This window comes from Brienomyrus brachyistius, chromosome 10 (assembly GCF_023856365.1).
Source record: "Brienomyrus brachyistius isolate T26 chromosome 10, BBRACH_0.4, whole genome shotgun sequence".
NCBI lineage: Eukaryota > Metazoa > Chordata > Actinopteri > Osteoglossiformes > Mormyridae > Brienomyrus > Brienomyrus brachyistius.
In genome coordinates this window covers 14,461,184-14,483,528 of record NC_064542.1, presented here as the reverse complement: position 1 = coordinate 14,483,528, position 22,345 = coordinate 14,461,184, and the positions used below count along the sequence as shown (strand labels likewise).

The 22,345-nt window shown below is 42.4% G+C and overlaps 2 protein-coding genes across 2 annotated transcripts; both read right to left on the bottom strand.

The window, feature by feature from the left end:
* Positions 1–1,000: 1,000 nt before the first annotated feature.
* Positions 1,001–6,940, bottom strand: LOC125750112 (probable alpha-ketoglutarate-dependent hypophosphite dioxygenase). The gene is made up of 7 exons (XM_049027493.1): positions 6,804–6,940; positions 3,522–3,786; positions 2,481–2,745; positions 2,290–2,381; positions 1,546–1,685; positions 1,287–1,391; positions 1,001–1,111 (listed from the first exon to the last, which is right to left on the bottom strand). Exons 2-7 carry the CDS (start codon positions 3,649–3,651, stop codon positions 1,016–1,018), a joined length of 828 nt encoding a protein of 275 aa, XP_048883450.1. The 5' UTR covers positions 3,652–3,786; positions 6,804–6,940; the 3' UTR covers positions 1,001–1,015.
* Positions 6,941–13,923: 6,983 nt separating this feature from the next.
* Positions 13,924–17,881, bottom strand: LOC125750111 (probable alpha-ketoglutarate-dependent hypophosphite dioxygenase). The gene is made up of 7 exons (XM_049027492.1): positions 17,760–17,881; positions 16,213–16,402; positions 15,699–15,975; positions 15,520–15,611; positions 15,127–15,266; positions 14,627–14,731; positions 13,924–14,488 (listed from the first exon to the last, which is right to left on the bottom strand). The coding sequence occupies exons 2-7, from the start codon at positions 16,340–16,342 to the stop codon at positions 14,393–14,395; spliced, it is 840 nt and encodes a 279-aa protein (XP_048883449.1). The 5' UTR covers positions 16,343–16,402; positions 17,760–17,881; the 3' UTR covers positions 13,924–14,392.
* Positions 17,882–22,345: the final 4,464 nt, after the last annotated feature.

Sequence of the window (22,345 nt, the reverse complement as noted above, 5' to 3'; positions counted from 1 at the left end):
AAAACAGTAAGCGAGAATAAAATATTCAGAAATTCAGATACTCAAATCCCACACTAGGGGTAGCTATTTCACGATATCTTTGGAGCTTACGCAATACTCTATTAATGCTCCATGTGTAGTGACAAAGCAATAAAGAGCACAGGCCACTGAAACCTTTCTGATTAGAGTTCATTATATTCACATCACTGCACTGATGGTATTGCAGCTCACGTCATTCACAGGACTCAGGCAGCATTTACCTGGTGATTATACACGGCTGCATAGTTAGAAAGAAAACAGATGGAGGGTTTTTGAAAGAAAGTCTGAAATCAGCTTGTCGTTGCAGCAAGTAAGATAATCAAAGAGGTCAAAACAAATACTGCTACATGCAGTGGATCAAGCAGGCTTGGGAAATCACAGTTGTTGTATGTCCCGTGTAAACATTTAGCAGCAAGTACAATTGGACGTTGCCCAAGGAAATAGGTAGTGAGTGTATTTATGAGTGAGTGTATTTTGTAGCAAGCTTGCATGGAGAGCAAAAAAAAACACTTAGAGCAGAGGGGCACAAGAGCCAAGCAGAGACGTGATTTGATGTATTTTGCAGTGTAGCTAAATATTGAATTGTAGAAGTTTTGAGTTCCAGAAAATTCCACTCCCTCTCCGTACTTTTCCTTATATTCCTCTGTCGACATAATTGCACCTTTAAGTATAATTTTTCAACCAATGTATAAAATGAATGTACATGAGTCTACAGTCATTCTGTGCCCCGTGGTAAGAAGGTATTGACACCTTATGCACCTGGGGTTGAGACATCAAATATTCTGCCTATCCTGTTTGTGTGATTTGTGATTTTGCTCGGGATACATTGCTTTCCTTTCATAGACCAAGGATAGCAATTGGGTGAACTCTCTACATTTCCTGAACATTGTTACAAATCTGTAGTTATCAAGCATCATGATGGTATGATACATGGTTCTTGGTATGTAGCCAAGAGAATGCATCCACCCCCCCCCCCCCCCCCCCCGCCCCAGTCAAATTAAATAGATTCAGCTTCAGTGTTGGAGAAGTGCTTCAACTTGTCATCACCGCACACCAAGACTGTTGCAAAGAAACGTCTGGGACGATCTGGATCCTGTAAATAAACCACAAAATAAACAAGAGCACTGTTAAGATAGGGTTAGGGTTAGATATCTTCTAAGAGATATGAGTCCCAACTCTGTTGGGATTTCCTTTACCTTTATTCATCTAGGTAAAGATGCTACTCTGACCACCGAGCTTCTCTGAACACATCCTGCATGGATTCTCACCTTGACGGGATACACGCATGTGGGGACAAAGCGCATCACAAAGCCGCAGCGCCTGCAATCTGACATGTTGGGTTCACTGCCATGTACCAGTAATCCGTCATGCACCTAGGGCATGAAACAGCCATCAGTGAAAAAACATTGTAACATTTGCCACTGGGACCACAAGCAACACACTACAAAGAGCATGCAAAAAATGGTAACAAATATTACAAACATTATAGTATTTGACAATTTTACAAGCTGTCACCACATGACTTACTGATATTTGCCCTGCTGATAGGGGGCAAATTATGGCCCTGGCAGTTTGCACGAGGTCCTCTGGGATCTCCTGATTGACAGACAGCATATTTCCAGCATGAATTGCTGTTTGGTGCAGGAGGAGACCAGAGCAGTGACTGCCTATTTTAAAAAAAGAAAATGTGAAAATTAGGGGTTTCTTGTGAAAGGAACTTTTAATCACAATAAACTCAGAGCAATAAAGACGGCAAAAGGTATGACATAAAAAATATTTTCACAAAACAGCATAATATCAATGCAGAGAGCACACAAAATATATTACTCAGAGTTGGACTCTCATATTATATGCAACAAAAGACGTAGGATGTTCACATTCTACTTTGCATGTAACATTCTGGTCTGAATGTTTCGTTACTACAGTTTGCATGTATTTTGGTGAACTGTTACCTCACAGTTGTTCACAGCAGTGAGTGTGTGTGCTCTACCCTGCCCACAGCCCTATGCTATCTGTGAATCTCTGTCGGATATGTCATTACAAAATGGGTGGTTCTAGTGTATGAAAATCACTTTACACCAGTGTTTCCCAATCCGATTCTCAGGGACTCACAGACAGTCCACGTTTTTGCTCCTTGCCAACTCCCTACTGGAGAAAAAATCTGGACTGTCAGAGGGAGCAAAAATGTGGACCGGCTATGGGTTCCCAAAGACTGGATTGGGAAACACTGCTTTAGACCAAATAACTAAGAATAGTTTATAAACCAGATACCTGGGATGACCTGCAGGGCTCCATTGTCTTTTAGTGAGTCATCAAGGGCCAGCCACACAGACAGAACCGGACCTCCTTCCAAACCCCAGTACCTGAAACAAACTGGTGATTCTGAAGTTCTTTTATGTAAGACTCACCCAGTTGATGGCATGATATGCTTTTAGAGTCAGATTCAAATTTATGAAACTGACCTCATATCCTGATGCCAGGCAACATAGGGCAAGGTAGGCGTATTTTTACTGATGCTGCCATCCGTTATGTTATTTGTGGTGTCATTCGCCATTGTGCTGTCGTGCTCAGTGGGGTATTTACAGATGAAGCGGGAATCAAGAAGCAAGACGTCGGGCCCCAAGATGGTTTTCACGACCTCCAGGACTCTGGGGTGCTTGACCAGTGCCATCACCCAGTCGTATTGCTGATGGACATTGTGTAAGCTGTACTGAGTATATTCCTGACCTATATGCAGACAGACAGTTAAACAAATATATTACACAGCATTGGCAGAATATAGATGTTCAGAAATATCCTCTGTCAGGGGTGTCAAACTCCAGTCCTGGACATTTTTGGGTTTCCCCTCATTTAACACACCTGATTCAACTCCTTGTGCTAATTATTACACAGCTCTTGAGGTGAATCATTTATGGTGGAACAGGGAAAGAACTAAGCTACACAGGGCTCCGGCCCCCCAGGACTGGAGTTTGACACCCCTGCTATAGGTCATCAGGGAATCAAAGCACACAGGGCTGGTTGTACCTTTGCAGAGGGCTTTACTTTGGAGCCCCCCTACCAAGAAAATTGATGATCATTTCACTTCCGCTACAATGAAGAGCAAGCCCATAGCCAGAAATAAATGTCCGACACAGGTCCACCTCAATAATCCATTTTGCCAGCTGGTGAGGTGGGGGCAGAGATCGAGTCATATTTTTTTTTAGATCTAGCCACCTGGGGGGTGGTACAAACCAGTAATTTTATCACCTGCCTATGTGCCTCATTCATGGGCCCTAGGCAGCTTCCTATTGAGTAAAAACCTAAAGCCAGCCCTGAACGTATGTTGCAAGGATAAAGTATTAATCTATATGATGTGTTTACACCCTCAAATATTCATTTAAAGATAATTTGACAATTTTAATAATTTTTAAATGTGTAAATCATGATTAATAGGCAAGCTGTGATGGGGTCAGAGTTTCAGATGAGCACCAAACACCCCCAGATCCTGCAGTGAAGATACTCACCGAACTCCCTCTCGAGCTCAGCAAAGGCCGCCCTGGCTGCCTGTAGCTCCGTGTCACTCAGCACGGGCACCGCTGTCAGGTAGCCCTGCTGCTTGTATAAAGTCTGCATGTCTGCCGCTGATGCAGTCATCTGTAGCCCTGGTTGTTCTTCTTCCCGCTGTTGGGCTGCGAGTGATGCCTCTTCCCTTGTGTTGCTTCTACCTCTCTGGTCTCTGGTCTGATCTGAATACGCCGGTTTCCACTAAACAAGGGCTGTGTTTATAACCTGTCGAGAAGAGGGAGGATTGTGAAAAGAAGCCAGTGAGACTGAAGTGCTTTCCTTCCCCATCTGTGACCACCTTGTTTGAATCCTTCACTATTTACGATAAATTTATCCTTGGATGTTTATGCAGAGATGTGGAATTCTCGGGGAGAAATCCAGTGAGACCAGCCAAATCGGAAAAACGATCTTTGCGCAAACTGGGAATGGTGCTCCTCCCTTCGGGAACACTGTGAAAACACTTGCAATGACAGCCTAAGGACTAGGACAGGTCTGTTGTGCTGACCAGCTGAAGTGACACCTGGAGCAGGCTAATTATTTATGGCCCCCAGAAAGGGATCAGGGGGGTCAAAGGAGTCCACCCTGGGGTTTACTCTTGGTACTGAAGATGGATGAATATTCACGTTAGAATACTACTCTTTGTCAATAGCTCAGAAATATGGAAATATTTTTACTCTCGGCATTTGGGGGGCCAGGGGTCTATTTTTCCACAGGCTGGTATCCAAAGGTGGTAATTCAGGTCTAGAGAGTAAAAAAAGTCCAGACCAAGATTTTGTTTCAACTATCAACTCCAGAGAAGGCAACATCCAGTAATAATGTCAAGGAATGGTAAACATTGATGGGTAACTAAAGGCCAATTGCATATTACGTCATCGCTATGTCAGTCATGTGTCAAACATGCTTGACATCAGAGGACTGAAAAAACCGAGCGACAAGTCAAAATCTCCATCAGCAAAGTTTATGTGGAGTCTTATAATGCTATACAGTTTTGCTTGACCTTTAAGTATGAGTCTCGGGTAAAGCACATGAATGCATAGCTGGTAATTTCAGGTGCACCAGTGAACCAGCCTGGGAACGCTATGTCTATAATGTACATGCTACTTTAATGGAGCATGAAGAAATTCCATCCATGTGATTATCCATCCATCCATCTATCCATCCATCCATCCATCCATCCATCCATCCAACAACCTCTTATCTTGCTTAGGGTTACAGGAGTACCTGGTAAGTAGTTGGGGTACAGCGTTGAAAAGGGTGCCTATATATGAAGCGCTTGTATGAAAATTATTTGATAACATAACTGAATCCTTGCTGCCCTCTAGTGGAACCACGTCTAGCGAGACTGGTCTGCCGTTGAGAGAAACTGATATATTGGTAAACATATACTGCTCATTTAGAACAAAGCAGAAATGCTAACAGTGCCACAAAAAGCAGGCTCATGTTGCACATGCCAGATAATGCTAAAGCTTTCTTAAGTCATTCAGTAACTAAAGTGCAATGAGTAACTGAGAAGTCAAGTGATTTTAATTCTTTTTTTCTTCCGGGTTCTCAGGCTGTGCGAGGAACATACTTTCCTTCCGAGTAACAATGCAAAAAAGATAAATGAAGAAAATTCAAACAAAATTAAAAATAGTTTAATGATACACTTTAATGACACAGATTGTTATGCACAACTCATAAAATCTGGAAGTTTATGTCTGGACTACATTATATCACATTTGGCACCCAGCCGATTTGGGGATTTAAACTGTGGACCTTCTGCCCACAGACACTGAGCGACACACCATCTCTCCCACAATGACTGCAAATAGACAATTAACTGCAGAGAGACAAAGACTTGCACATGACAGCACAAATTCATGAACAAAAATCTTTAAGAATACAGACGCTCCTCTACTTACGAACTTTCAACTTACAAACTTTCAGAAATGCGAACGAATAGGACTGAGCATAGTCCTAATGGCATTTCTATACTGTAAAAGATTCATCATTTCTGACACAAAGCACTTCTGCTTAGCATTTCTCATTCTGCTATGGCAAACATACCTGTGACTTCAATAGAATACATACTGTGGCACATATTTAAAGATAATTGAATCCTTACTTCACTCTAGTTATGCTCATTTAGGGCAAAGTAGAAATGTAAGTAATGTCACTAAAATGACAGGATGTGTTTTATCTGCAGTGCTAACAATCCCAAGGTCTAGCTGTCAAGCCATTGAATAGTTAATGTGGGGCAGTTGAGTGATTTATTAACTATGGTGACCATCTATCCTCTTTTTTGAGACCTAAAAATGCCTGAATGTCTGGGATTTCGCTTTGCTTCATGTTGACATTTGTTTTCTAGTCAGAATACTTTCTTTTCCCAATTATCATCTTATATAGTCATATCCACTACTTAAAAAGAATAGATACACTATTGAGTCTTTGAATCCTTCAGCTCATGTCTGTACTGCAACGAGAAAGTTAACTACAGAGAGAAGCTTCTGATTTCTTGAGCACAGCATAAATTCCTAAATTATTAATTTTGTGAAGATTTCCATGCTTTACATCATACGGTTTGCAGTGGTGGTAAGAAAAGATATCAAAAGCTAAAAAACGACATGTGTCTAAAATTGTTTTATGGATTAGCTGTGTGGATTGAAAATCTTGACATTTTAATGAGAAATGATTGGTCCCAATGAGATTTGGTACATCGAGGTAAACTGCAGGGTCATATTCTCTTTATTCATTTTAATGTTAAATATCAGTTTTAACTAGAAAAGGACACAAGTAAAACCTTACAACTTTCCTGTGAGCCACTGAAGGAGTAACACAAACATTCATGGAGTTGGGACTGACTTTACTGTGCTCGACAAATATGAAGCATTTTATTTCAAGTATTAACAGAAATTCGTTTGGGGCAGCCCAGAGTGAAAATGCGAGGCCCGATTCACCAGGGAGAAAACCCAGAATTCCTTAAACTTAATTTCATGAATAGCACACGCCCCTCCCATGACAACGGCTTACAATGGCATCGGATACGGGGGCTGATAACAAAGTGCCTTTTACATAGAACCAAATGGTCGAAACATGGTCACTGACCCTAATAATCATTATGATCAAAGAGAAGAGCTAACAACTCCAAATCAGTCTTACTTGGAAGAGTTCCTATCGCTTTCCAACTCAATATACCTACATTAGTATAAATAAGAGAAATTAGATTCTGATATCAAAAGCAGTTTGCATGGTACATTACTTACAGTCTGAATGTCATTGTCACGATTCACCGAAATCGGGTATCGTACGGACGGGTAGGTAGGCAAGGATCACGCAGGCAGGCAGAGTACGGGGCAAAACTAGGGGTTTTAATTCCAGGATTCGGGGTAGGAGACATCTGACGACAACTAACATCAATGACAGACAAGGGAAACAGGTAAGACCAGGACTTAAATAAGACAGGACTAATCAAAGTAAGTGGACAAAGCTGGAGACTATCAGGGAAGCACACGTGGGTAATCGGGGGGCGTGGCACACACGAGGAGCCGACGAGCCGGCTCATGACAGTCATCATTTGCTTTTTTAAATTAAAAAAAAAATGTAATTTTAAAATTTTAAATAAAATTACTAAAAATAAACTGGATTTTAAAGGAAAATTGAAAACAATAAGAATATAAAAACTGAATTAGAAAATCAAAACTCGCAATGGTTTCAGAATATGTTGTATTATGGGGAAATTTCCCAGCATTCATTTGTCATACTGTTCCTAAGACTGTTGGGTGCGTCAGCTGGTTTAACACTAAAATAATGATCATGATTAGCACCCCACTCTGTATCTCCTCGTTAAGTGGCTTTCGATTTTGTTTCACCTTGCTTGGCACATTCTGGAAAGCGTACTTAAAAGTTCTACATTAGAAGTTACAGATTTGAAAAGTGTGAATGAATGGAAAAAAAAATAATTGAGCTGTGAGGAGTGTGGCCCATGAAGGTTTCAAACAGTTTCCCAGTTCTTACATAATGACACTGTTTGGACTGAGTAACCCACACAGCAGCAAGAACAAGAAGATTCCCTTTTGTTTACCTTGGTATGTAGCTTGGCTTTGAACCTTAATTACAAGTAAACAAGCATGAATTACTAAGTAAGTCAATGTTGTTTCCCTGTTCAGGACCACTGAATGCTTTAACGGCACGCTTACCTATGGTTTCTTTTTTGTAACTGTGAAACCCTCTCTCTCACCAGCCTTATATTCTACATGATACTGTTCTTGTTTGAATGAAATTCAGATATTTAAATCCCCTTGTCAGGGGTGTGCTTTTTTTTGTTATTATATTTTACCCAATGAAATAGCTTGTTTATTATTGTTTTAGAATTTCAGAATTAAAAAATTAATTCCACACATATTTTCTGATTGCTTTGACAGTGAGCAACCAGATATTTTAACAGCAAATGACATTACCAATAAGCATTGTTTCAGGATATATTTTTATGGACTTATACTGTAGATTTCATGGTCATTGCTCTAAATTTTGTATGTGCTGTACGTCCTTTGCTAAGCTCCATACTTCTTCTGTGTGCCGGCTACTTCCGTTACTTCCAGGTCAAAGTCTGCAAGGGGGTGTGGGGGACTGTGGAGCATGTGCAAAGTGCCTGGGCTGATTTGAGTTCGATTGAATGTATGCAGGTAGGAGTAAATCGACTCCCAATCACATTATCTGGGTGTTTTAAGTCTGACTAAGAGAAATTCAGTCAGTCAGAGTCTTGTAGTCAGGGCAGGTGATAGAACAGTCCTTACGGATGACCCTGCAGTTGTGACCCGCTGGGTTGGATACTTTGAGCAGTTGTTTAAAGTTGACCCTCCAGCTAGGATGTTGGACATCTATGGGTCCACAGTTCTTGAAGCTAATCCTCCAATCAGCTATGAACCACCCAGTCTCACTGAGATTGCATGGGTGGTGAGTCAACTGGGTGCAGGGATTCTGTGGTATGTGGGGTGAACTTCTCCAGGCTGGTGGTCAGGCTGTCCTCCTGGCATTGCAGGCAATCTTTGCTTCCATTTGGGAGTCAGGCATCATCCCAACTGACTGGAAAACAGAACTTGTAGTTCTTATCAGGAAAGGGAAGGGTGATCGCCTGGATTGCAACAACTACAGGGGGATAACACTGCTTTCAGTGCTGGGTAAGGTCCTTGCTTGGGTCATCCTTAACAGGATCCGTAATCACTTACTTGCCTGTCAGTGACCGGAGCAGTCTGATTTTACGCCAAAGAAGTCTACCATCGACTGTGTCTTTGCACTGCGGGTTCTCATCAAGCCCAAGCGTGAATATTGGCAGAGGTACTTTGCAGTCTTTGTTGATTTTCATAAAGCGTTCAATTCTGATTAAGTTGCCCTGTGGGACATCCTGAGACTTCGTAGGATCTGCCGAAGTTACTGGATGTCATGGCCAGCCTTTACACTGGTACTATAAGTGCTGTGCAGTTGATTCTGAGGTTCGCCAGGGGTGTGTTCCTGGTCCTACTCTGTTCAATGCTTGTATGGACTGGGTGTTGGGCAGGGACGTGTGGTCCAACAGCTGTGGGGTGTCTGTTGGTGAAGAAAGATTTACTGATCTTGACTTTACCAATGATGCTGTAATCTTAGTGGAGTCATTGGAGGCTTTGAACGGGGCTCTCGAGAGACTGAGTGAGGACTCTGAGTGTCTGGGATTGCGGGTGTCCTGGATAAAGACCAAGATCCAGCCATTTAATGACTTCTTAGTCACAGCCATCAGTAGTGTGTCTGTCTGCGGGGAGAATGTCGACCTTGTTGAGAGATTTACCTACCTCGGGAGTGAGATACATGTCTCTAGTGACTCTTCCTATGAAGTCTACAGACGGATTGGAAGAGCATCAGAGGTCATGAGGTCACTAGAAAGGTCGCTTATGGGTCAATTGATTGGGGCCATGCCCTGGAGCCAGGCCTGGGGCAGGAGCTCAAAGGTGAGCGGCTGGTGGCTGTGCCTCCACCCATGGGGCCTGGTGATGCAAAGCCCAAAGGAGTAACATGGGTTTGGCCCCCTGTGGGCCTACAATCTGCAGGGGGAGCCGTGGGGGTCAGGTACAGTGTAGATTGGGTGGCAGTCAAAGGTAGGGTCAGCAGCCAAAACTGGCTCTTGGTGCATGGAATTTCTCCTGAGGGAGTCATAAGATGTTGAGCCACGTTCAGGGACTCATTGCTGAGGCAGAATTGCAGAGCTGTGGCTGCAAAGTTGTTAGTGCCTGTCGCGGCGACAATCACCAAACCTGTTAGTGCACACTGTCAGTAAAGAGAGTTATCAGGCTGAATAAGGATGCCTTCCGAACTTGGTTAGCATGTGGGACTCTTGAAGAATCTGACGGGTACTGGCAGACCAAGCAGAAAGCAGCATTAGTGGTTGCTCAAGCAAAAACTCAGGTGTGGGACTAATTTGGTGAGGCAATGGAGAAGGACTTTCAGATGGAGTAAAACAGGTTCTAGCAAGCAGTCAAGTGAATTGAGGGGGGAAACAGGGCTTTGCCATGCTGTTAACAACAGGGATGGAGAACTGTTAACCTCAACTGGGGATACAGTCGGGTAATAGAAAGAATACTTTGAGGATCTCCTGAATCCCACTGATATGCCGTCCATGAAGAAAGTAGAGCTGGAAGAGTCAGGAGGGGACTTGCCCATCTTTAGGGCTGAGGTCACTTAAAGTATTCAGACTCTTCCACTGTGGGGCTCTGGCAGTGGATGAGATTCGCCTTGAGTTCTTGATGACTCCTCATGTTGTTGGGCTGTCTTGGCAGACACACCACTTCAACATTGCGTGAACATTGGGGACAGTGCCTTTGGATTGACAGACCGGGGTGGTGGGACTGAAGGATGTGTTCCATCTTTAGAGGCATCACACTCCTCAGTCTTCTTGGAAAGGTACTGGAGAGGAGGGTCCATCTGTTGGACAAACCCTCGGATTCAGGTGAAACAATACGGATTCCATCCTGGTCGTGGAACACTGGACCAGCTATTCACCCTCACAAGGATACCGGAGGGTTTATGGGAGTTTTTCAAACCAAGTCCATAACACCGTTATACCATACAACAAATCTTAGATGAGGTATGTTGTGATGACAGTGACATTGGGACAGATGACGATGACTCAGATGATGAGGACTACACCTTCCCTAGTCAAGTGATACTCAAGTGATGATGATGATGTTCCGCTTGCTCAACATCAGCCTCAGACCAAAACTGTACAGAGGGAATACAGGTGGCACACCAGACCTTACCTACCACAAGTGAACTTTCATGGCCCACCCATCCTCCCAGCAGATCCAACTGGCATCACTGAGACACCTTTAAAATACTTCCACCTGTTAGTGACCCATGATATGCTTGAACTTATAGCAGAATATAAGTTAATGGCAGTGCTGTCTACAAGCTCAGGAGATTACAAGCATTGGTGGCCCAAGGCCTGATAGAAGTTGGGACAGCCAAAAAAAAGGGCCGGCCTTCCACAGATACTGATGACAGTACTACCCTTCCAAGGCCGTCAAGAATGGTGAGGACGAATCCAAACACTGATGCTCAATATGATCAAGTGGCCCACTGACCTGTCAAGTTGAAGAAACGACGTTGCTGCTCGGTATGGAAGACAGACACCAACTGTGACAAGTGTCAGGTTCCTCTTTGTTTCAGTGAATGAAGAAATTGTTATAGGCAATATCACACCAACTGAAAAACTCTAAAAAACATGACAGTTACTGTGTGTAGTATATCTTTTTGCAGGTCTGTTCATTTGACCTGTTTCTTTATGGGTTGATGAAAAATTTAACTCATTAAATGTAAAAGATTTAGTCTTTCCTTCCTGAACAAGAATTTATATCTTTATTTCGTAAGTGAAATTAACCAGTTAGAACAGCATGAATAGCCCAGTGGGTCTGTTCATAACATTGTCTGGGAAAGGGTAAATTTAAAAAAACAGCTGTTTTTAGGTTTACTGGGTGCATGTCATTTTAGGTAATGGATGTATTCTCCAGGGTTTCCCCAGGGGAAAATTTACCTGTCGATCTGAGTCATCTTGGGAACTCTGACTACATTTTCAGTAAGGGACAAAGATCAGCTTATTAGTAATGGTAATAAGGAAACTTTGAATAATTTTTAACTTCCACGCCCTCATGGTCCCTTTTTGTTTCAAGTCATTTTGAGTTCTGTTTATAATAAAGTTCCCTGGAACTTTAGCAAAGTGGATCATCATCCATTATGCTCCATCATGACATGTATTAACGTCCGTGTATTAACATTGTAATTAGTAAGTGTAGTAACTATTTACAACAGGATACATGTTTCCATTATTGTCTACCCCAAGTGTAAGTGTGACATTAATTGTCGACTTCCTCGTCTGAGCTTGGCTATCCCTGGCAGTGTGCTGATAATAATTGTGGGGTATATGTTCCTTTATATAAAGAACTGATCTGGCTACAGCATAATAGTTACAGCCAAAACACCTAACTGTGCATATTTCAGCCAGTTCCAAGAAATTTACTTGCTTTTTTAGATGGATTTTAGTTATTACATTTATTACAATCATATTACAGTTATTACAAGAATATTTCCTTCTGCTCGATACTGCTGTTTGCAAGCTGACCATTTTTTTCTACAAAACTCATTTGGTAGTATATCAATACCAAAAATAAAAGAGAACATTAATTTACCATAATTTCTGCCCATATTTTGCCATACTTACTACATCATGACCTTACAGTAAATGCTTTCTACTTTAAAACAACAATGGACATCTGAGATCAGTGGCTGTCCGTTCCAGTGCTTACAAACTATCACGAGCAAGTTCAGGTTAAATGCATCACACAATACAAACCATTTAGGCATGCAAACGTTTCAGTAAAAACTCGTCAATCACTTGTTCTGCATTAAAACATCATTTTCTCTACCCATTTACTGAATAATTTGAAGTGTCTGAAATTCTCAGTCATTTACGTTTTTTTAAAAAGACACCCTTGTCCAAATCAACACACAAGTGAGAATTGGAGAGCAGGCTCAAATAGTGTGCCTGTAGCACTTGGGGTTACGGACCTTGTTCAAGGGCCCAACAGTGCAATCACTCGTTTAAGCATAGGATTTAAACCAGTAACCTTCCAGTTATAGGCACAGAAGCCTTTGCTGCAGAATCATGCAGCTCCTCATTGGGGGTGGTGTCTTGGTGGTTTCAAGGCTGTGCAGTGGGTAGCCCTCCCACCAAACCAGAACATTTCTCATTTTCATGCCATGTTCATGTCAGTAAAATAGCTTTTGCACTTGCTGTTTTATTGATTATGATGTTATTTTAAGGCAGTGAAAAGACATGGTGTCTAAAGTCAGGGGTGCATTATTGTTAAAGCCAGCGGCGCCATGACGCCATGACAGATGATAGATGTCTGTTGGACATAAATGAAGATAAATGAGGACTTTAGAAGGTGTGACGTTGAACAAAGGATTCTATGTTAGCAGTAACGTAGGCAAGGAGGGACCAGCTGACAGAAGAGCTGAATTGTTTGTAGTCTGGTAAGTCCCTGTTCCCAGCCACTGGTCTCGTTCAACAGCGAGCTTCTGTTTTCCACATCTTCTGACATCATTATATCACTTTCGGCACTAAGCAGATGATCTGGTGATGCCAGAAAACAAGGACACACTCACTGCTACCTCATCCCATGCCTACATGCCTACCGAAATGGATTTGGACACGGCAATAAATGACAGTTGTGGTTTGCACTTTACATTTTGTGTTAGATGATCAAAATAGAACCTGAATTTCTGTGTAGGCTTCACATTCTCCCTGTGACTAGCTTTACTCTGGCTACTCTGCTTTCCCCCCACAGTGTACTGTGCAATGTTCTTAAGCACCAAAGAAACCTGGCGATGAAAATGGTGCAATGAAACCTAGCAATTTAGGTGCTCTCTTGGATTCTGTCTGATGTGGAAGTTAGTTGTAGTTATACAAAGCACTCTGTGTCATGGCATGAGAAATGAAGGACTCTTCTTTGGCAGAAGTCATGAGAACAAAAAGGAGCTTTTTGAGAACAAAAACAGGGAAGCAAACAGAACCACAAGGAGTCAAAATGAGAATTCTGGGAAGGGCTCAGGCCACAGGAGGACTGACATTAATGACCAGATGGGGGATGATGAGACAAGCAGGTACTTATGTTCAAAGGCCAACAAGAGGCTAATGAGTGAAAAATATTTTATGGAAATAATGCACTATAACAGATTTAGTACATAAATCTTATACATACATGCGATTATAAAAATATAATGCTCAACTTGTCACGCTGCGAGTCAGACGGGAGATCGCTCAGCAGCGAGAGCGATCAGGAAAAGGCAGGCAGGCAGGAATTGGGGCAAACGAGAGTTTAATTGTAACCGACACGGACAAACACTGGGTAGCATCAATGACAGACAATGGACTCAGGTAAGACACGGACTGAAATACACAGGACTGAGCAAATTAACTAGACACAGCTGGGTACAATCAGGAGAAAACACGTGGGTAATCTGGGGGCGTGGCACACACGAGGAGCCGACGAGCAGGGTATGACACAACTCATCTTTTAATTCTGTTTCAAACTGTCACAGCAGTTAAGAATCATGCAAGTAATTTGGTGCGATTATAAATTATTATGTACTAACAGAAATATAGGCTGGCAGAGAACTGCTAAGAAAATGCCAACAATTTTGCAAGAGTTCCTCTCCTTGCTGTGCAGCAGTATGGTCACATTGAAATAGTGTTAAAAATCTATCGCTATCTACGACTGTGATATCACAGCCAAAAGAAAGGAACCTTTCCAGCAGCTGCCCAATGCTGTCAAACAGAAGGTGCCACAGTTTTGGAAAAATGCTTGAACTTGTCTTCTCCGCTCACCAAGACTGTTGCATTGAAACGCCTGGGACGATCTGGGTCCTATTGGGAAACCACAAGACAAATCACTGCTTTGCTGTGTAAGGAGACTGACTGTACAATATTTTTCAGTTCTAGGGCACTATACAAAAGAAGACAGCCTGCAGCGCTTTCAGCTTCATGAAGATGTTGAGGACGGACCTGGATGGGAAATGCACATGTTGGCACGTAACGGATCACGAAACCGCAGCGCCTGCATGCCGAAGTGTTGGGATCACTTCCATGAACCAGCAATCCGTCATGCAACTAAAGCAAAAAATAGGTGTAAATGACTGAAACATGCATCATTTGAGAGAAAATAAACTGCTGACACTGCACAATATGATGCTGAGTGTGAATACATAATAATCACATACCAACAGCACATAGAAATTATTTGTAGATTTACCCCATTATCCAGTTCGCATTGGTGCCCATCTGGCCCTGTCCCATGTGTCTTGTCCCCATTTGGCCAGCAGGTGTTGCTGGTGTTGTGTTCTTTATGGCTTTTTTTAGTTAGTTCTTATTTTTCCTGTTTTGTGATTGACCCCTTCTGGTTCCCCCCATTAGTGTTCTATTTTAACAAACCCTGTTTGTTGCGAGCTCTTCTGTGGATCGTCCCTCTTCATGTAACATTATATGTCTAATGAAACAGTACTTACAGACATCTGCCCAGCCTGCAGGGGGCAAATAATGGCCTTGTCAGTTTCTACCAGCTCCTCTGGAATCTCTTGGTTGACACTGAGCATGTTTCCAGGCTGAGCTGATGTTCGGTGTGGGAGGAGACCAGAGCAGTGGGTGCCTATTTTGGATGAGAAAGAAATGTTGGTATCACTTTACAATGAAACTACACTTATAAAGGGTTCATGAATGGGTTATAATGGGATGTGACACTTTATAAAGCATTATTAAACAATTGTGAACAAGTTATAACACATTTCTAATAAATTACTGCCATTTATTACTGGCACAAGGGAGCCTTATTGTGCAGTTGTTGTAAATGAAAATCCCCTTAGATCAGATGATTAAATGATTAATGAAATACTTATAAATACCTGGGATGACCTGCAGGGCTCCATTGTCTTTCAGGGAATTGTCAAGGGCCAGCCACACAGACAGAACCGGACCTCCATCCAAACCCCAGTACCTGAAAGAAATTGGCACTTTGAGGAAGAAACTCACACAGCTGACAGTATTGCTCATTTGCTTTAAAAGTCCATTGTACAAAACTGACCTCATATCCTGATGCCAGGCTACATAGGGCAAGCCAGGCATATCTTTATTGATGCTGCCACCCTTGAAATCACTTGTGGTGTCATTCGCTCCCTGTCCACTGGAGGTGCTGTTGTGCCCAGTGGGGTATTTACAGATGAAACGGGAATCAAGAAGCAAGACGTCGGGCCCCAAGATGGTTTTCACGACCTCCAGGACTCTGGGGTGCTTGACCAGTGCCATCACCCAGTCGTATTGCTGATGCACATTGTGTAAGCTGTACTGGGTATATTCCTGACCTACGTGTATAAGCAGACAGACAGATGTCATTACATCAGGGTATTAAAGCACCCATTGCAAGGATATAGAGTTCATCAACATAATGCGTATAAAGTGTCAAATAAGAATTTTAAGGTCATTTGACAATTTAAATATTTTTTTAAATGTGTAAATCATGATTAACAGGCAAGCTGTGATGGGGTCAGAGTTTCAGATGAGCACCAAACACCCCCAGATCCTGCAGTGAAGATACTCACCGAACTCCCTCTCGAGCTCAGCAAAGGCCGCCCTGGCTGCCTGTAGCTCCGTGTCACTCAGCACGGGCACCGCTGTCAGGTAGCCCTGCTGCTTGTATAAAGTCTGCATGTCTGCCGCTGACGCAGTCATCTGTGGACGTGGCTGTACTTCCTCCCGCTACCCGATTCTCAGTTTCCACCAACCAAAGATCTAATGAGATGTTGGGAAGAGAGGTTTGACAGGAGCTGGAGTGTTCCTCCATGCTTGATGACTTATTTTGATTCATATGTGGTTGCCCAGGGTGTAGGACCCCCACTGCCTAATAATTATTTTTGTACTGAGTCTTTAGTTACTCCCCTTGACTCCTTCACATAGCAAAATGCTACCAACATACCCCTTAGGATCTCCTGGGGCAACGACACAATGGGGCAAACACAAACAGGTAAAACTTGGCACAGATTTATTTGGGGCTTGTTTACAGATACTCCAGTCTCCCAGGCAACAACCAACAGATAAATCACACCGCCACTACAAGTGTTATTTCTCATTCTCCAGCACCAGAAGCCAACAGAACCACATCATCTGCAAAAAGCAGAGACTTAATCCTCAGGTCACCAAACCGGACACCCTCAACGCCCTGGCTGCGCCTAGAAATTCTGTCCATAAACACTCTGAACAGAATCGGTGACAACGGGCAACCCTGACGGAGTCCAACCCTCAGCAGAAACGAGTCCGACTTATTGCCGCCCAAGCGGACCAGGCTCTGGCATCGGTCATACAGGGACCGAACCGCCCTTAAAAGGGAGCCTGGTACCCCATACTCCCGGAGCACTCACCACAGGACTCCCCAAGGGACACGATGTAATGCCTTCTCCAAGTCCACAAAACACATGTAGACTGGTCCCATAAACCCTCCAAAATCCTGCAGAGAGTATACAGCTGGTCCACAGTTCCACGGCCAGGGCAAAAACCACACTGCTCCTCCTGAATCCGAGGTTCGACAATCTGGAGACAATCTCTCTAGAACCCCTGAATAAACCTTACCAGGGAGGCTGAGGAGTGTGATCCCTCTATAGTTGGATCATAACCTCCGGTCCCCTTTCTTAAAGAGGGGGACCACCACCCCGGTCTGCCAGTCCGTGCGTGTCAACCAAGACAGTCCCACAACATCCAGAGCCTTGAGAAACTCTGGGCGAATCTCATCCACCCCCGGGACCCGGCCATCAAGGAGCTTTCCTTTTCACACTTGTTCGGTGAAATTTTAATCTGTTCTTGTCCTAGCTGTCGATGCTCCATAGAATCATAATTTCGTTTTCATGTGTGTGAGATGACAATATAGTGACTTGACCTCACTAATAGACAGATGCAGAATTCACAGCTAGTTAATAGTGCAGCAGGACCAGTCAAACAAGAATAAATGCTGCTGCTATGTCCAAACTGACATACTTTATTAGAATTGGAGTCAGAAAACCTAGTTAAAAGTTCTCGATATCGTACGTATACGCCCCACTATTTCATCCCTTAATAAAATTATAAACCAAAATGTATCACAGCAGCTTTGCCTTACCTGTGTTAAAGTATGTCAAGATGTTAGCTGGTACGCAGAATGCTGAGATGTCTTGTAATGCTGCCTCTGTTGAGCAAGAGAAGTTGTGCTTCTGTTCATAGGCTGGGTACTGTGTTTTAAATAAGCCACCAGGAAGTTCGGGAATTTTCCTGCATACATTCATCCTTCCATTACGTTCACCTTCCTGGTAAAGGTTTGAAGGCATTATTTTGGCTTATATTAAATATCACAATTATTTTCTGATTGTCTCAATAGTTAGCAATAAAATATTTTGATGGTAATTTTCATTCTTTTCAACAGACTTCATCTTGGTTTTAATAATAACGTGTCTTTTATGGACTTAAGTTGTAGTGACAAAGTACTTGATTGATAAATAGCTGGATGAATTGATGGATGGATATTCTATTGTATAAAAGTCATTTCAGTTCAAAGGACTAAAATCCAATTTGAAAAACTTTTAATCAATCTTAAATACTAGAAAACTCTTTTAAATAAAAGAAAACTCTTTCAAAAGCAAATTCTTACATTTCTACAGCACCTTTCCTTTATTTTCAAATAAGCATCATGTTTTTAAGATATTTATAATGGACTTCCAAAATTCACTACTAATATGTATTAACAACATAAAAATCTAATATTATGGACATTTGTGGTGGCAAATATGTTACTGAATGAAAAATACTGTTTTAATGAGGAAACATTTTATAAGTTCTTAAATAGTATTAATGGTTAACAGTGGTTTTTCAGTATATATTATAATTCTTCCTTCCTAGGAACTGATTTTTAAGGAGATTACGTAAGAATACAAGTTGTAATAAAATGAATTCCTTGAAGCGTCCATGTCACGCCCGGCTCATACGATCCTCCTGTGTGCCACGCCCCCCTCGTTAACCTCATGTGAAACCCCGATGTTATCAGCTGTTTCTTGTTTCATTAAGTCCTGTGTATTTAAGTCCACGTCAGTGTGTATCCTTGGTTTAGTCATTAACGTCATTGTGTGTATGAAGTCCTGTCTTCCCTTGTCTCATTCGCCTGCTTCCCTGATCCGTGTCCTGCTCGCTGTGACAGTCCCCTTGTACTTTTCTTAATAAAAACATTACAGTAAAACACAAGTCGTGTAACATGACAAAATCTGGGTATTCCCGGGTGGGTGTAATCTTGCGTGGTGAAACAGTAGAAAAAGGAGAACTGACAGCGTAAATTTATTCTACTCAATATGAAACTCAATTCAAGCTTCTAAGAAACATCAAAGCAGGGTATATCTGTCATGGATGAGTTGTTGGAGAGAAGGACCATATAATAGCGATAAAGTTACAACCCCAAATCAGAAAAAGTTGGGACAGGGTGGAAAATGTGAATAAAAAAATAAAGCAGTAATTCACAAATGTCCCTTAACTTTTATTTCATTGCAGACAGTATGAACACAAGATAATTCATGTATTTTTTGGTCAACATCATCTGATTTGTAAATAAACATCCATTCTTGCCATTCAGGCTTGCAACACATTCCAAAAAAAGTTGGGATGGGGGCAATTCAGGGGTAGTAATGAGGCATAATAACTAAATAATGATGTGATTTGAAACTGGTGATGTTAACAGGTGATTGCAATCATGATTCGGTACAATAGCAGCATCGAGGAAAGGCCTACTCCTTCAGGAGCAAAGATGGGCAGAGGATCGCCAGTTTGCCATCAAGTGCGGGCAAAAATCTTTGAAATGATGAAGAAAAACATTTCTCAAAGAAAGATAGGAAGAGATTTGGGCATCCCTCCCTGTACAGTGCATAACATAATGAAAAGAATCAGGGAATCTGGAGAAATCACCGTGCGCAAAGGCCAAGGGCACAAGCCTAAACTGAATGGCCGTGATCTCCGAGCCCTCAGACGGCACTGCATTAAAAACCGTCATTCATCAATAAATGATATAACTGCGTGGGCTCAGGACTACTTCAGGAAGTCACTCTCAAGCACTACAGTATGTAGCTACATTAGGAAATGCCAGCTAAAACTGTACTGTGCCAAAAGGAAGCCCTACATAAATAGCATCCAGAAGCGCCGTCGACTTCTCTGGGTTCGAAGGCATCTGGGATGGTCCATTGTGCAGTGGAAACGTGTATTGTGGTCAGACGAATCGGGTTTTCACATCTTTTTTGGAAGAAATGGACGCCGTGTGCTGCGGACCAAAGAGGAAAAGGACCATCCAGACTGTTACCAGATACAAGTCCAAAAGCCAGGGTCTGTCATGGTATGGGGTTGTGTCAGTGCCTTCGGCAAAGGTAACTTGCACTTCTGCGATGGCACCATCAATGCTAAGAAATATATCTCAGTTTTGGAGGAACAAATGCTGCCTTCAAGACGACGTCTTTTCCAGGGACGCCCATGCTTATTTCAGCAAGACAATGCCAAACCACATACTGCGCGCATAACAAAGGCATGGCTGCGTAAGAAGAGGGTGCGGATGCTTGACTGGCCGGCCTGCAGCCCTGATTTGTCTCCTATAGAGAATGTTTGGCGCATTTTGAAATGAAAATTGCGTCAAAGAAGACCCCGTACTGTTGCGCACCTAAAACATTGTTTGCAGGAAGAATGGGACAAACTAACACCTGCAACACTTAGTCACTTGATTTCTTCAATGCCTAAACATCTTTTAAGTGTTGTTAAAAGACAGGGGAACTGTACAAAGTGGTAAATGCTGTACTGTCCCAACTTTTTTTGGAATGTGTTGCAAGCCTGAATGGCAAGAATGGATATTTATTTACAAATCAGATGATGTTGACCAAAAAATACATGAATTATCTTGTGTTCATACTGTCTGCAATGAAATAAAAGTTAAGGGACATTTGTGAATTACTGCTTTATTTTTTTATGCACATTTTCCACCCTGTCCCAACTTTTTCTGATTTGGGGTTGTACTTTGAAATACAGATACCTTCAAAACAAGAAAGAAGTATGATAGTTATAGCTAAAATACCTACAGTAATAGCACAGAGATATATGCTTTAAAGCTTTGGGCTGTGAAATTTTCCAAGCTGACCCAGAAGAAGACACTCCTACTCGTGTGTCAGGTGAAATGAAGGGATGAACACACCATTCACAATTTAGCAATTCCAAGGAGAACCTTTTGGAAACTGCTTATCACAAGGAGAAACACACATAGAGTTGTGGCAGGGAGTCGAACCATGAACCATTTACAGAAGTAAAAAAAACATGTGGGTGACATGCTTGATCCCTTGCTGTAGAACTAGCTAATTTCATTGCATAACAGTAATTTTCAATAAAGGCATGAGGAAATAGTTTCACAGTGGAATTTTGAAATTAACCTTGCAATGAGGAAGAAACTCAAAAAAAGATGATTAAACAGTTTACATAAGAATCAGGGGGATGTCTTTCTTATGCCTTCCAGGGTAAATTTACTCTTAGGTGAAACACAAACACACAAAAAAACTGTACAATACCTCCTTTGTGTATTTTACACATCAGGGACTCTGAGAAAAGTAAGTGTCATCACCGGTATGTAGAAGGTCTGTCATACAAACTGTCATGAATCGCGGGGCATGGACCAGGGAAGCAAGAAAAAGACATGAAGGATCGGGCAACGAGGGATTTAGTAGGGAAACGGAAAGGCATATGAGGCAGAATGTCATAACTCTTCAATGACAGGACTGGGGAAAGGCTAACAGGGAAGCACTTACAGTAGATACAGAAACCCACTAGGAACAGCTGGTAACATGGGGATTCCACACGTGGTTAACGAGTGGGCATGGAACACAGGAGAAACGGTATGACCGGGATGTGACAGAATCCCCCCCCCCCAAAGACGCGCACACTTGGCGTGCCTGAAGGGAGCAAAGGGACGAGACCGGGGACACGAGACTTGGAAAACAAAAGCAAGAACATCAACGGAACACAGGGAACAAGGAACAAGACCGACACACAGAACAGGCACTAGGGTAACAACCAGGACAACCACTAACAAACTGCGGGGAAGGCCGACAAACACAGGGGGAACACCAACCGGAGGAATGAAGGACCAGGGGCCTCATGTATAAACGGTGCGTACGTACGAAAATGTTGCGTATGTCCATTTCCACGCTCACGTCGAGATGTATAAAAGCGAAACTTGGCGTACCGCTATGCACATTCTCACGGCAGCTCTACACATGGCATACGCAAGTTTCTGCTCGGTTTTGTAAATGGACGGCTCCCAGTGGTAAGTCATTGCTACTGTGGTTTCCCTTTTTAAACTCACAATCATGACACTTTATCCAATTTATGACTTTATCCAATACACCGACATTAATTGTATGTTGTTTACAAATGCACGGCACCTGATTTTTAATCAATTTGTAACAATAAAACGGTGCAGGAAATGACCGAACTATTACAACTACCATGGCAGCTCTTGTGTTACTAGAAGATATCGCAAATGGAAGAATTACTGTAGAAGAGAGCGCGTATTCAGGGATCATAGTGATTTCCTGGCCCATGATGATGACTGGCTTGTAAGTCGCTTTAAATTTCCCAGAGCGATACTATTGGAGCTGTGTGCTGAACTGAGGCCAGCATTACAAAGGCAGACGATGAGGA